At 43.2% G+C, this 16,750-nt stretch overlaps 1 protein-coding gene across 2 annotated transcripts in view; it reads left to right on the top strand.

Moving 5' to 3' along the window:
* PCSK5 (proprotein convertase subtilisin/kexin type 5) overlaps positions 1 to 14,227 on the top strand; it is a 955,602-nt gene extending 941,375 nt beyond the window's left edge. For both annotated transcript variants that reach the window (XM_073670684.1, XM_073670692.1), the window contains exons 36-37: positions 12,432 to 12,615; positions 13,682 to 14,227. In XM_073670684.1, the coding sequence (XP_073526785.1) occupies positions 12,432 to 12,615; positions 13,682 to 14,094 (597 nt within the window). In that variant the 3' untranslated portion in view covers positions 14,095 to 14,227. The remainder of the gene's footprint in view (positions 1 to 12,431; positions 12,616 to 13,681) is intronic.
* The last annotated feature ends 2,523 nt before the right edge of the window (positions 14,228 to 16,750 follow it).

The following is a 16,750-nucleotide window of genomic DNA, read 5'->3' on the forward strand; positions in this document are numbered from 1 at the left end:
GGTCATGTCTAATATTGGCGTGACCCCATGAATTTCGGGCTTAGGGCCAGCTGATAATGCCAAGCTGGCCCTAACCCCTTTATTACCCAGTGAGCCACCACACCAGGGCACTGGATGAGTTGGGTACAGCGCCAGAAGATGGCGCTTCTATGAACGCGCCATTTTCCGGGGTTGCTGCAGACTTCAATTTGCAGCGGGTGGGGCCCAGAAAGCTTGGGCCTCCCTACGCTGCAGATTCCAGCCCCCAGCTGCCTAGTTGTACCTGGCTGGACACAAAAATAGGGCGAAGCCCCACGTATTTTTTTTTTTTAATTATTTCATGAAATTCATGAAATAATTAAGAAAAAAAGAGCTTCCCTATATTGTTGTGTCCAACCAGGTACAAATAGGCAGCTGGTGGTTGGGGGCAGCCCGTTCCTGGATGCTGTCACAGCCAGACACTGAGGAGCGCAAGCATGCCTGCGCTTCTCAGTGTCTGCGGGATGACAGGCTGGATGGCAGCTTTCTGCTGCGATCCAGCCTGTCATCTCGATGTAGCAGAGCTGGAGCTGTCCTGGGAACCATGGAAAGGTAAGGATGATGTTGCTTTATTATTTTACTTTTATTGCAGGAGATCGTTGGCTTCAGCTGGAATGGGCGTGATGGTAAGTATGGTTTAATTTAGAACAATAAAGAATTGTGTGTTTATTTCAATTAAAGGACTTTAGTCTGGGTGTTGTGTTTTTTTTAAATACTTTACTAGAAATTCATGGCTGATAATACAAAGCTGGCCCTAACCCCTTTATTACCCAGTGAGCCACCGCACCAGGGCCCTGGATGAGCTGGATACAGTGCCAGCAGATGGCGCTTCTATGAACGCGCCATTTTCCGGGGTGGCTGCGGACTGCAGTTCGCAGCGGGGGGGGCCCACAAAGCTTGGGCCACCCTGCGCTGTGGATTCCAGCCCCCAGCTGCTCAGTTGTACCTGGCTGGACACAAAAATAGGGCGAAGACCCATGTATTTTTTTTTTTTACTTATTTCATGAAATTCATGAAATAATAATAAAAAAAAGGGCTTCCCTATATTCATGTGTCCGGCCAGGTACAAATAGGCAGCTGGGAGTTGGGGGCAGCCCGTTCCTGGATGCTGTACCTGGCTGGCATACAAAAATATGGCAAAGCCCACGTCAAAATTTTGGGGAAAAATTAATTAAAAAATAAATAATAATTTAGTGACTGCATCTTTATTAACCCCTCAAGTGTCATTTAGTGTTAAAATAAAGGATTTATTAAAAAAAAAATTGGCGTGGGATCCCCCATAATTTTAGTCTCTAGCGGAGGTTAAGCAGATGGCTGGGGCAGATGTTTGAAGCCTGGGAAGGGGGTAATACCCACAGAGCTTCCCAGGCTACTAATATCAGCCCCCAGCTGAATACCTAGCCTTTGCTAGCTATTAAAATGGGAGACCCCCCAAAAAAATGACGTGGGGGTCCCCCCTATTTTAATAGCTAGCAAAGGCTAGGCAGACAGCTGGGGGGTGATATTAATAGCCCAGGAAGGGTGCCATGAATATTGGCCCCCTCTCAGGCTAGAAACACCAGCCGTCAGCCGCCCCAGAAATGGTGCATCCATAGGATGCGCCAATTCTGGCACTTAGCCTCGCTCTTCCACGCTGCCCTGGTGCGGTGGCAGGGGGTAATAGTGGTGGGGTTCATGTCAGCGCCAGCTGCCATGAATCCCAGGTTAGTAATGATGGGCATCTATAAGACACCCCCATTACTAACCTACAAAGTGTTAAAAAGAAAAAACACACACTACTCCCAGAAAAAAATAATTTATTTTAAATAAAACACACCATTTTATTTAATTCTTAGTTTACTAAAAAAAAAATAGTTACCTGTCCACGTTCCTGCGCTGATCTCCCATGCACAGCTGTCACATCTGGAGATGGTGACAGCTGTGCATGGCTGCTGTAAGCTCACACTGCCGGGAACACGTCCGCTCCCGGCAGCGTGAGCCCCAGACTGAGGTCACCGGAGTGCATTCAGTCAGCGCAGCTCCGGAGACCTCCTTTACGGCACTGCTGTACCGTGGGAATTTCTCACGGTACAGCAGGGCCGTAAAGGAGCTAACCGGAGCAGCGCTGCCTGAACTCCGGCGAACCCGCTTATGCAATGACGGGGCTGCTTTACGGCCCCGGCATTCTAGCGTCGGCAGCGGTTCAGAGCGGTCACATCGTGGGACACTCGTGGACTACTACGGAGGGGTAAGGATAAGGTTGTGGTTTATTATTTTATATTTTATTACAGGAGATCGATGGCTTCAGGGAATTAGGTGTCTAGGTGAGTATAGGTGTAGTTTTTTATTTTTTACTTTATTTTAGGTGGCGATCGGCGGGGACAGGTAATGTATAAACTAATTTATTTTAGGTAACCACTAGCCACCAATGAAATGTATTTAAAATTTATTGGGGACCAAAAACAAATATATATGGGGGCCTAAAAGAATAAAAGATGTATAGGGGCAAAAATAACATATGGGGCAGTTTAAATAGCAGGATCAGGCTGATAGGAAATACTGCTCCCATCAAGCTGATCCTGCTGACACGAGTGGACGGGGGACAGACATAGGCCGATGGGAGTAGTAGTGTCACATCGGCCTATGTCTGCCTGCACGCACACACCCGCAGACATCCCACAGACACCGCGCACACCCGCAGACATCGCACAGACACCGCGCACACCCGCAGACATCGCACAGACACCGCACAGATACCGCGCACACCCGCAGACATCGCACAGACACCGCACACACCCGCAGACATCGCACAGACACCCCGCACACACTCGCAGACATCGCACAGACACCGCGCACACACTAATCATGACGGGTCTGGGAGGTGAGGCTGACCTGTGTGGCCGTGGGAAAGTTCATGTGAGTTCATGCAGTCAAGCATGAACTCACATGAACCCTCTGAGGGCACCGCGGCTACTTCAAATGAACAGCTGATCGGCATCACCTGATACCTCAGCCGTTCATTTGAAATAACCGGCGGGAAAGCGCAGCACAGAACGGGAAAGCCGGCGGTGAAGTCTTTTCACCGCCGGCTTCCCCGCCCGGGTCCTTCGCTCCCCGCTCCTTGGTGCTGCGCTCCCCGCCCGGTCCTAACTTACGATCAGGATGGGGGGAGCGGAGGATCGGGGTGGGAGGCTGCGGGGAAGCAGTATGGGGCTGTGTGATTGTTTAAAAGCCGTCGGCTTTTTACCGCCCGCCGGCTTTTAAGCAATCAGGAGAATTCTCTCACGCTGGGATGGCATTCTGATGACAGGCTGGATCGCAGCTGAGCGCTGCCATCCAGCTTGTCATCCTTCAGAGACACTGCAGAGCGCAGGCATTATGGGAACTTCCGATTCCGGTATTCGATATTCTAAAAGTATCGGAATTAAGTATCGGAATTCCGATACCGCGAATATCGGCCGATACCCGATATTTCAGTATCGGAATGCTCAACACTACCTGTAACTGTTCCATCAAAAAATATTGGTCCTAAAACACCAAAACTTGAAATACCACCCCAAACATTGACACCAGGCTCATTTAGTTGTTGCTCTAATGTTAAATGCATGTTCTCATTATCCCAGTAAATACAATTATGTCTGTTAATATGGCCGGATAATTTGAAAGAAGCTTCATCACTCCACATAATGTTATCTAAAATTACTGGGTTTTGTTTGATAAATCTCCCCCTTCATAACCTTATTACACTTTCTGTCCATGTACTTTTGGACCACCCTGTATAACCAGGATTTAAACAAGGGATTAGTAACAAGAATGAACAGGTAATTTACAATAGCAACGAACAATCTCCCAAAATAATGTGATGCGCCCTGGCGTGGGAGTCACCACAGCAGTTCTTTAACTCTGTGAATGGCCGTATCAGGGGTCATCGGTTGTTCCTGCTAGGCCGCAAGTCTTTTTCTAACAAAGTCAATTAAATCCAGTTTGGCTTTTTCCACTTCGCCCGTCCCCCTCCCAACCTGACATCCTAAACCTCACTGTCCCCGATATAGTGAATGATCGTTTGAAGTGACGGCCCTATTCAGCGATGCGGTCCCTCTGTTTCTGCTGGCGTGACTCCTCTGATGCAGTTTTCTCTTAGCTCCTCTTTGCTCGGCCGTTGGAGGGGGTCTCTCACGCCTTGGATAGCGGGGTCCAGACCTTGTCGGTTGACTGGCAATGTTGGGTACTGTGAAGTCACTCAGTACCACAAGCAGAACCCGGCTCTCCTCAGCTGTCGCGGCACTTGGGGGACCTCTGCGGTGAATCCAGCATTTGTTCACCGGCGTCCGCCTGTCCTTTCTCGTAGGTCTATGACTCCGACCTGTCAGGCTGGTTGCCTTAGCGCATCCAGCGCGCATCTCCTTCTCTCTGCAGCTTGGCGCCGAAATCACCTCAGGTTTGGTGCGCTCGACCGTTATATTTAAAAACTCCTCACTGGACATCACCTGACTGAGTCTCATGTTCAAATCTGTTCCCCCTTCAACATTCCTAAGGCATCTTGGTTCCGTTTGATTGTGGTCAACCAGCAGATATTACAGTTGGCTGCAGGGTATGCATGAATTGGCCTTTGTCAGGTCCCCCTGTTGCCATATCTGGATTTGATTAACTTTCTTAAGGACTATTGCTGCTCGATACATGGGCTTCGGTTGTGTTATCTATCGTGTTGTGGGGTGCCAACGGGCTGATCTCGCGATCTCCTTTTATCGGGGATTCCTCACATGCCACTGTCACTACTTACAGCAGCAATATGAGGAGTTAAAGCGCTGAGATCAGCAGTATGTCTGGTCTTAGCACTTGCAGCAGGAGCCTGATGGAATCTGCTCTAAACTAGATTGCAATAAATAAAGTATTATCTTTATTCTGTTGGTCAGTATGAATATGTATGAATATACTGTTTGAAAAAAATAATTTGTTTTCGGGTTGCCATATTCTGAGAACCACAAGTTTCACAATTTTCCATCAGCAGAAATATATGAAGTCTTATTTTTTACGGGATATGTAGTTTTCGTTGGTGGAATTTTGAGGTACATGTGACTTTTTGATCACTTTTTATTAACTCTTTGGCAAGCAAAAAGAACAAAAAAATTGCTATTTTAGATTTTAGTTTTTTAAACACCATTGGTATAATTGTCATGTTATCTTTATTCTGCAGTTTGATACGATCACGGAAATAACAAATTTTATATAGGATTTTTTTTATGCTTTGCTACTCTTGCATGCGAAATTACTTAATAACAAATATTTTTTTCTGGTCACTATATGCTGATACCCATAACTTTCTTATTTTTCTATAGATGGGGCTGTATGAGGGCTTGTTCTTTTGCGGGACAAGCTGTAGTTTGTACTGATACCATTTTTTTGTACATATTACTTTTTAATCACTGTTTATCTTTTTTTTTGTCGTAGGCATTACAAAAAAACATAAAATCTGGATTTGTTTTTAATATTTGACTGACATACTAATGATATTCTGCTGGTCAATATGATTGTGTTGATATCCAATTTGTAATTTTTTTTATGTTTTACTACTTTTTCACAAAAAAAAGGCTTTTTTAGTTATTATATTGTTACTGTACTGTATATTGTATTTCATTGATACAGTTTTTTAGTACAGTTTTTACGAAATTTGTGACACCAAATATATGATATTTATCTGTGGGCTGGTTGGAGAGTTGAGTTTTGTTTTACAGATATGCTATATTTATTATTAAAACTGTGATTTTATTTTTTTTTATATTTTTTGGAACAGCACTTAAAAACATTTTTTTTTCTTTTTACAATACTTGCGAGTCCCATAAGAGGACTGTGACCTGCGATCCTTTGATCGAATTGATACACTACATTGTACTACAAAACATTATCTTCCCTGTCAGTCTTTGATTGACAGTCCCGCTCCCAGCAGGATCTGATTAGCTGAAAGATATGGCAGACAGGGAAGCAAGCCTTTGTCAGACCCCACTGTTGCCATATCAACCATTGGCACCTTGCAATCGTGTTGTAGGGTGCCAGTGGGCTGACAAAGGGAGTGATCTCCTTATATCAGATTCCTCACATGCCGCTGTCAGTACTTTCAACAGCAATATGAGGAGTTAAAGTGCTGAGATCAGCAATATGTCCGGTCTTAGCACTTGCAGCAGGAGCCTGATGGAAACAGCTCTAAACTAGACACTGTCCATTCAAAAGATTGCAAAAATGTTTCAGAGAAAAAAAAATTATGTAAATTGCCTCTTCACAGAGGAAGAGGGCTAGAATTGATGGAAAAGCTCAGAGTACGCCGTAGTCTAAAAGAGACCATGTGCACATACCCTAAAGGCACACATGTCTACCTCTGGCCCATGGGCCAAATCTGGCCCGCAGGGTGATTATATTTGGCCCGCGATGTCGACACCGCCCCCATATCATACTGTATGGAGGCCTATACAGGGCCCATTATACTGTGTGGAGGACTATGCAGGGCCCATTATACTGTAGGGAGCACTATGTGTTGCCCATTATACTGTATGGAGGGCTGTTAATAGGTATCAAGGTTGGCCCGCAACTTTGTCCAAGTTTTTTGAGTTTGACATCCCTGCCTTAAGGTATGCGCACACTTTTTTTTAGGCAGACAAAAACAACGAATTGTCTAGCTGAAGCAATGTCAGAAAATAATCCTTTATTTGGGGAGTTTTTGAATGATTGTTTCCTGAAGTGGATTTGAAGAGATTTTTTTTTCCTCTGGGATCTAAGGGGTAATGTTTCTCCTTGTGGAGAGTGACAAGCCAGCCCCGGCATGTCAGTGTGAGGAGACTTAAACACCTTGCATGCTCCTCTGGGAAATTAAAAATTGCCTCTTCAGAGAGGAAGAGGACTAGAACTCTAATGCCACCTATTGGAAGTAGCAATTGTAAAAGTCAATATTGCCCCTTTAACATGACGTTTAAACCTCCTTACATTGCCATGCCAGGCATGGCTTGTCTTTCTCCACAAGGAGAAATGATACCCCTTAGAGCCCAGAGGAAAAAAAAAATCTCTTCAAAACCACTTCAAGAAACAAAAAAAAATGTAAGTAACTTTCTTTTAACTGAGCTCACCTGGCAAACACAGGCGTTTAAGATTGATTTCAGACATCCAAAGAGCCCCAAGACACAATACTATCCATGAGTTTATTTGAAAAACAAAAAGTTACATCTTCATGACACTTAAATACAATTTGCATAATTTGGAACACGGCGTTGGCATCAATAAATGTAATATCTTTTGTGACCTCAAATCCGCATGCGGAAACGCACAAATAATGGACATGTTGCAGATTTTTCCGCAAGGAAAATCCGCTGCGGAAAATTCCGCAGCATGTGCACAGAACATGCGGATTTTCATTGGAGACCATGGGGCACGTATTACCAAGCATTTTTAAAGCATTTCCGCTGCAGAAATTCCACATCAAAAATGCTTGAAAAGCGCATAGTGGGCACGCAGCCTGAGGGGTGCACGCATGTGGGGTGGTTGCATGCGTCTTCTTGTGCAAAGTGTCTTCGGAGCTAAGTGGCAGTTATGTCAGGGCAGGAGTCAGGTGACCCACACTTTGACTGCTTACTCTCTTTTAACTATGTTTTTGTTAGTTTTTACTTTTTCCCCTATATTCCTCCACTTTCTACTAACCCCCTTAATCCGCACACCTAGTAATGAACTCTTCATCTCTCCCTCCATCCTCCCCATCCATCTCACCTCCTCCTCGGAACTATTCCTCAACATTCAATCCTGTGTCTCCAAACACAGACAACCACCCTATGCCCTCTCCTGCTCCCACCTGCTCCTCCTCACTGCCAGTGACATCTCTCCAAATCCTGGTCCTCCTCACCACAGTCACTTCTACCTCCTATCCACGATCTACTACAAACTCTCGCAACCTTTCTAACCTCATACCCATCTACCCAGTCCCCGCTTTCCCAGTTGCAGTAACAGGTGCTCTATGGAGTGCTCTCTCCGTCTGCAACAAACTTTCCTACATTCATGATCTTTCATTACTGACAAACTTTCCTTCCTTGCCATCACCGAAACCAGGCTCACCCCCTCTGACATGGCCTCTCTAGCCGCACTTTCGTATGGCAGATTCCACCTTTCCCACACCCCTGTAAACATGGTGGAGGCATAGGTTTTCTCCTGTCAGACACCTGCGCCTTCACCCAAATCCCACTACCGCCCTCCGTTACTTTTTTTGAGGTGCACTGTGTGCGCATCTACTCCCCCTCCAACCTCCAGCTGGCTATCATTTACCGCCCCCGAGGGCCAGCCACCACTTTCTTTGACCACTTCACCATCTGGCTGCTTCACTTCCTCTCCACTGACATCCCCACTATCATCATGGGTGACTTCAACATCCCCATTGACACTTCCCACTCATCTGTCTCTAAGCTCCTATCCCTCACTTCCTCCTTCGGCCTTGCTCAATGGTCTGCGGCAGCTACTCACAAAGATGGCCACATACTAGACCTCATCTTCACCCGCCTGTTCCCTATCTAACCTCTCTAACTCACCTCTCCCTCTTTCTGACCACAATCTACTTTCATTCTCTGCCTTCTCCTCTCCAGGTCCACAATCCCCACTTCAAAAACTTACACACCCTCGCAGAAATCTCAAACACTTTGACTCACACTCACTCTCTGAATCCCTTCTCCCTCTTACAGGCATAAATTCCTTACAGATTTTGCTGCTGCATTATATAACACCACAACAGCTGCAGCTCTCGATTCGGTCTCCCCTCTGACACATACCAAAGCTCGCACACTCAATAGGCAATCCTGGCACACCAACCTGACTAAAGAACTGCGAAGGGTCTCCAGGGTGAGATGGAAAAGATCCCACTCCAACAAGCACTTCATCGCATTCACACAATCCCTCACTATTTTCAAGTCCACACTCACAGCAAGAACATACTTCTCATCTCTCATATCCTCTCTGTCTCACAACCCAAAACAGCTATTCAACACTTTCAATTCTCTCCTCCATCCCCCAGCGCCTCCTCCCTCTCCTCTCAGCTGAAGAGTTTGCCTCCTTCTTCAAGCAGAAGATAGACACCATCAGACAAGGCTTTTGCCTAAAGTCCCCAAAGCCTCTCCTCATATCTACTCAACCTTCCTCCTCCAAAAATAAATTCTCCACCATTACAGAAGATCAAGTTTCCTCTTTACTCTCCAAATCACATCTCACCACCTGCGAACTTGACCCAATCCCGTCCCATCTCATCTCATCTCTAACCTTACCACAGTCTTTATCCCAACCCTAACCCACCTCTTCAACCTGTCACTAACAACCAGCGTCTTCCCTTCATGTTTCAAACATGTCTCAATTACACCCATCCTCAAAAAGCCCTCCCTTGACCCATCCTCTCTGACTAGCTATCGCCCCATATCACTTCTCCCCTATGCCTCAAAACTACTGAAACAACATGTCCACCTTGAACTGTCCTCCCATCTCTCCTCATGCTCCCTCTTTGACCGCTTACAATCTGGCTTCACTCCACTGAAATTGCCCTGACTAAAGTCACCAACGACCTACTGACCGCCAAATCCAAGCGACACTACTCCGTCCTCCTACTCCTGGACCTGTCATCTACCTTCGACACAGTGGACCATTCCCTCTTACTACAGACTCCAGGGGCTGCTGTTATTAAAGAGGTTGTCCATTACTTTTACACTGATGGCCTATCCTTAGGATAGGTCATCAATGTCTGATCGGCTGGGGTCCGACCCCCGGCACTCCCGCCGATCAGCTAATATCGGTGGCGGAGGCCGGAAGTACTTACTTGCGGAGCTGGCCATCTACTTGTAGTGGCCGCCGCAGGGTACTGCACATTCGCCTCCTATTCAAATCAATAGGAGGCGGATGTGCAGTAACAAGCCGCGGCCAGCTCAGCAAGTAAGTACTGCCGCCACCACCGACAACAGCTGATCGGTGGGGGTGCCAGGTGTCAGACCCTGGTTATACAGACATTGATGACCTATCCTAAGGCTATCAATGCAAAAGTAGTGGACAACCTCTTTAATTATTAAAAATTGTTTAGAATATTTCATTTCAGGTGTGATGTATTTTGATACATGATGTGATGGATAAAGAATGGTGTCTAGGATTTTCACCAAAATTTTCTGACACATTTTTGAGAAAACATCCACTCCTTCGCAAAGTTGCTGAGTAGAGTTGGGTGGGTCGATTCACGGGACTCCAGTCTATTGTCTATATCAGTTCTATGTGACCGCTAGATGGGAGGTCTCCGACTCTCTTACATTTCAGGATCCCTTGCGTGGCTTTTGTTTAGCCGGACTGGCACAGCAATATATGTGTGCAACACTGCAATGATAATTTCTCCCCAGCCCAGTTAATCGAAAGCCGGGCTGAGGATCCCGGTAAGTAAGAGAATCATGAGCCTCCTATCCAGCAGCCAGAAACGAGTGACCTGGTAGATGGACTAGAATTCTGCGAATCGATTAACCAAACTCTATTACAGAGACATGTTCATAGGACAGCAAGTGATGTATTACAGAATTAGGCAAACACTACACTAAAACCCAATAAGTGATTTTTCTCATATGTGTAGAAAAAACAGACAGCTATCCATCAGTCTACTGAATCAGATTTTCATCAGTCTGTTTTTACCATCAGTTTCATCAGTTTTTCTCATATTAAAGAAGCACTCCCATTAAAGCTTTTATCCTGTTAATATATTGTAGTCATCATATTATATAACACTGTGTACTTCCAATTGCTCATTTTGCCCCTCTATCCAGCTAATTATTCTCTTTTTCTCTATGAAGAAACAGGAAGTCTCTTGTCCCTGCATTTATCATCCCTCTCTTCAACTCCTGACACAGCTGCTCTGCTCGTCCCGCTGCCATTGACTTTTGCAGTGACTACAGGGAAAATGTACCTCCTGTTTCTACATAAAGCTTAGAAGGATCAGCTAGTTAGTTTTTAATCAAGTGATATCATAGACCTAATGGAAAAACAGAAGAATTAGCTGGGTAGAAGAGCAAAATGAGCAATTGTAAGTACACAATGCAATGTAATATGATGACTGCAATATATTAAGGCTATGTGCCCACGATGCAGAAATGCTGCATATTTTTTACGCTTCTCCCTGGCAGGAAAAACGCATGTGGTTTTTACATGCGTTTTTCCCACCAGGTAGAGGCGTTTGTCAAGCGTTTTTGAATGCATTTCTGCATGCGGGTTATCAAGCGCTTTTCCATGCGATTTTAGCATCACTTGGAAAAGTGCTTGACAACTTGTTCACACTATATAAATCCATGCAACCGACATGGATTTATAGTAGTGTGACCAAGTTAGTTAAAAAAAAAAAGAATAAAAATGGTAAAAAATAAAAAATAAAGATTATACTCACCTTCCAATGTCCTCCCGGTGCTTTCTCCGCCGCGTCCGGTGACTTGCACTGCTCGCGGTGGTGTGAAGGACCTGCTGTGACGTCATTCAGTCATGTGTCTGGTCACATGACTCATTGACGTCATGGCAGGTCCTTCACAACAGCGCGAGCAATGCAAGAGACCGGACGGAGCGGACAAAACACCGGGAGGACATTGGAAGGTGAGTATAATCTTTATTTTTTATTTGAAATTCTTTTTTTTTTTACAGTTTCTATGGTACCTGGGTCTGGATGCGAGTCTCCTCTCCTCCAGGCCTGAGTACCATCCGCACATTGAACCGTGTGATATCCGCTTATCCACATGTAGTGATGTGGATGTCACGCGGTCCAATGCAAGTCAATGGCGGCGATCACGCTGCGTGTCCGCAAAATTAATGGACATGCTGCGGATTTTTGAGCGCAGCATAAACGCTGCGGAAAAATCCGCAGCATGGGCATTGACATTGCGGCTTGTCATTGGGGACCATGGGGGACGGATGACCAAGCGCTTCCCAAGCGTTTATGCTGCGGAAATTCTGCAGCATAAACGCTTGGAAAATGCTTCGTGGGCACACAGCCTAAGAGGATAAAATCGTTGACGGGAGTGCCTTTTTAAGAATAAACTAAGTTTCTCAAGCAATTGTTAAAAAACAGACAGCACTAGAATGCAACTGGGATGCAATCAGAGTCCTGTCCGAAATTTTCACAAACGGTTGGCAAGTTTGATCTATGATAGGAATCAAAAACGAACATGTCTCAGTTGGTTGAATTTTTTCTGCAAACACTGCAAAAAGAAACAGATGTTGGGTACATGCTTTATCCATGAAAAACAGCGAGAAAAACTGTACGTGAAAAAAATGTCTGAATGAGGCCTAAAGATACATACTAGCATACAACTCAACTATTAGTACACTTGTTTTAGGAAATATGTCATATTATGTCCCATTACATTTCCCATTAATTAAATGTATGCATTTTTATTCTGCTTGGTCTCTTGAAGGATCCCGATGCACAATGTGAGAAATGCCATGAAAGCTGTATAGAATGTAAGGGGCCCGGACCTCACAATTGTACTGTGTGTCAAGCAAGCTTCTCACTTTATGTAGATGAAGGAAGGTGTGTGCATTGCTGCAGTGCCAAACCAGAGGGTGCAGGGGAATGCTGTGACTGCACTGAAATGCTGGGTGAGAACTCCTCAAAATAAAAATGAAATCTACATACATTCTTGTTTGCTTATTTAAAGGGCTTTCCTCTGAATACATATTTTGGTTTGAAAATTACAAACTCCACTTCCCCTACTCCAGTCCAGCCTCTCGGCTGCTGCTACACTCTTTGTTGACAGGCTGCATGGATGACATCACAAGCATAGTGTGCGTGAATGCTGCTGCCAATCACTGGGATCAGCGGTAATGTAGCAGAGAGATAGTTTGGTATTGAGTAGCCGAGTTTGGTATTTTCAACACATTAAAATTCTTTGAAAATCCCCTTTACGATACATTTTTTATCCATAGCTATTTTTTCTGTATGTATTGAAAAGAAATAGTCCAAAAATATAAAAAAACTAAACATATCAAATCAGAAAAACTGACATCTGTGACACAAATATTTAATAAAGACACAATCCATTCAAACCCTGCGCTATAATATGTAAATTCCAACCTTATACCAATTCTTGGTTGGCTAGTTTTGGCTCAATACGGCCATCCTAAACCTGTCTGAAATATTTAATAAATGCAACACATGGTATACATGCTAGAATTCAGTCTGAATTGGGATAATAAAGACTATATTCATATTTACTAAGTCATACAAAATCCTGAAAAATAATAACAATCATGAGTCCCACAAGAAAAGATGGTGGCATTCAGAGGGGGTTGTCCATGTAGTGTACAATCCCTTTAGCAGTACATACCCATAGTAAAAACCCACTAGGATGGTGCTAGCTCATCCCAACAAGTTACTTTACTGTGCCTGTTGTAAATGTTACACTTTTCAAAATACATGTTGCAAGAGTAATCACTTTACAGCATTGAGAAGACAAGTAATCCTAGGAGATTTCAGCTCTGAAGCTTCCAGATTTGTGAATGCAGTTTAGGAATATGATACATGTTGTATTTCAGGAACAATGTGAGCTGTAAATACAGAAAATGCAAAAAATAAAGAACATTAATTGTACAATAATTTACATAACAGAAGCCGTATCCTAATACTCATGTCATTTGATTCTGCTCTCATTTGTTCATATTGTAGAAGAATGTATCCTGATAACAGGGCTTTTGGAAGAAAAACCTGGACATAAAAAGGCAGCATTGGCTGTGGCGATATCTATTCTGCTGGTGCTTACTACCGTAGCAGTCATTTTCCTTTGGAGACGGGCCCGTGCAAAAGCTTCGCCTGTCAATAAAGGCGGGTATGAAAAGCTGCCAGACCAAACAAAATCCTTCCAGTCTTTCAAGAGTACTAGAGAAAGCACCTCCAGCTTCCAGCATGACCACGTGGTTGAATATCATGATCGTGAAGAGGAAGAAGATGAAGATGATGATGAGGATATTGTTTACATGGGTCAGGATGGGACAGTGTACAGGAAATTTAAATACGGACTACTAGAGGATGATGATGAGGAGGATTTAGAATATGATGATGAAAGTTATTCTTTTAGATAATTAATGAATATATCAGCATTGAAATAATGGTAAGGGCTAAAGACTAATTGGGATTATAGTCATTTTCCATTGTGGTATATAAAATACCTTTGGACTACAAATTAAACTATATTCATATTTGTTTCTCCCTTAAGACATGTTCACACAGAGGTTTTTTTATGCCAATTTTAAAGAGGATCTACTTCAAAATCCACATTATAAACTCCTTTAAATTCTCTTTGAATATATTTCCCCTTACAATGGGAAATTCATCTTGCTGTTCAAACAGCAAGTTTTTTTCCAATGAGGTTTTGAAACTTCGCAACAGGAAAAAAAAAAAAAGGAGACATGTCACTTCATTGATTTGGATTACTCATGGAATCTACACCAAACTTGACATTGAAGTCAAAAGACGACAATAAAAAGTGTAAAAAAAAATTCTTGCAAAAAATTTAAAAGCTTATAAGAGTGTAAAAAAAAATTGCATTGAGTTGGATTTCTCCTGAAAACCACAGAGGATTTTGCCCCCACCAAAAAAACTCTGTGTAAACATACCCTAAGGCTGCGTGCCCACGTTGCGGATTACAAGCGTTTTTGATGTGGAATTTCCGCAGCGGAAACGCTTGTAAAACGCTTGGTAATCCGCACCCCATGGTCCCCAATGAGAATCCGCAAGTCCTATGCCCATGCTGCGGATTTTTCCCCAGCGTTTATGCTGCGTTCAAAAATCCGCAGCATGTTCATTAATTTTGCGCTTCCGCAAGCGGAATTGCCTTATACAATGCATGAAAAAACGCAAGGCAATTCCGCATGTCGAAAACGCGCGATAAACGCTGCTTCATTTCTGCAACGTGGGCACATAGCCTTAAAGTACTGCTGCTTTCACAGGAGCGCAGCACAAGCACATTTTGTGTGATCGTGGTACAACCACAAATCCTGGTCTGACCATGGATCGTATAGGCCAAGCTAATATGGCTGCAGATTCCTAGCCATAAGTCCTATGTCCTAAAGTAATGGCTGCACATTCCTGGCCAAAGGTCCTATGTCTTAAACTAATGGCTGCACATTCCTGGCCATAGGTCCTATGTCCTAAACTAACACCATTATAGATCCCCATGATATGGGTAGTTGGAGTCATCAGACCCATGGTTGGCCCTGTGGTATGCTCATGTGAAATGTCCTAGGTTTTGGTTTTTTTGTCAGTAAAATCCTTTGTGTAATGAGATTTATTCTTCAGACTGGAGAATTCTGCAAAATACAGCTACTTTATATGCAACTATGGTAACACGTTTATTAGAATGGAACAAGTTCTGTAACCCCCTTACTTCAAACGTGGTATTTTCTTTGAACAATCCTTATATATTATGGGAAAAAAATCATCTCTAAAAAAAAGAAAAAAAGTAACTGTTGGTTTTGTTGAACTAGTTAATTGCATATAACACATTTCCACGTTAGAGTGTATGGTAGTATAAAACATTGGTCTTTTTAACGTCCACAAAAAAGGTCACACAACACTGACAAACCCCATAAGAGGACCTGTCATTAGGTCAAAGTAGACAGTTTTTGCTCTTATTTTACTCTTGCTGCTCCCGACTATTCGTTTTTTTTTTTGTTTTTTTTAAATCCGCTATATGGTTGCAGAAATGTGGACCTTTTTGCAATTTTTATGGTTTTTATCAATTGTGTGGGACGTACAGGATTCTCTGGGGTTGTGTCTTAAGGCTGCTCTGCATTATTACCCAATTGGTAAACGAACATAAAAATTAGCTCTAAATAAAAAGGCTGATATCTCTGGAACCGTATGGTGGACATTAAAAAATAAAGAAAGCAAAACCATATACTCACCGGAACAGCACCATTGTTAGGAGACACAGTGAGACTAGACTAGTGCCAGCCTTTCCAATTCATGCCTGTTTTCCCCAGACCAAAATCCAGCCGCACAGGGGCTTCTTCTAGCACTGGCAAGAATTGCTGTTCCTCATGTATACAGGTTCACATTTTCAAGTTAAAGATTCTAATGAGGGAAATATAATACGCCAACTTGTTTTTCAAGTCCTACTACAATACTTAATGTAAACTTGCTTGGAGGCTAGGGATTCTACTTTAAAGGAGTATTCCAATCTAAGCAAATTACTTTTGCTTTGTATAACAAGTTCTAAAATTCACCTATATCTTTTCTAAATCCATTTCTAAGAGATTGCGAGATCTATGCCTGCTGTCATTGAAAAAAAACTGATATCAGTTCCTGTCATGGGCTTGATACAAAGACGTTTCCTTGTTACCGTACAGTAACCTGAAGTTTTGCACCTGTATGCCCAGGACACATTTTTATCACCTATCCCCCATTTTTAATCCCCCAATCCATAGTCAACTAATACACAAAGTTCATTGGAACATTTTGGACAACTTTACACTATAAATGGAATAACATGGTCCACTGTAAAGAGTTCAAGTAAATATATTTTGGATTTTGCAACCATCAACGTACTGCAAATATTATAGCAAATACTGTGTTGCTCCGAAAATAAAGCAGGTAATTATATTGTTTTTTTGCTCCAGAAAAGATGAGTTAGGGCTTATTTTCAGGGGATGTCTTATTCCCCCCCCATGATAAACAACTCACATTTATTCTTGAACTAAAAAAAAAATAAATCAAAATTTATTCAAATATAATCAT

The sequence above is a fragment of the Phyllobates terribilis genome, unplaced genomic scaffold (assembly GCF_046119375.1).
Source record: "Phyllobates terribilis strain yellow unplaced genomic scaffold, ASM4611937v1 Scaffold_1__5_contigs__length_1240528914, whole genome shotgun sequence".
In the NCBI taxonomy this organism is placed as follows: domain Eukaryota; kingdom Metazoa; phylum Chordata; class Amphibia; order Anura; family Dendrobatidae; genus Phyllobates; species Phyllobates terribilis.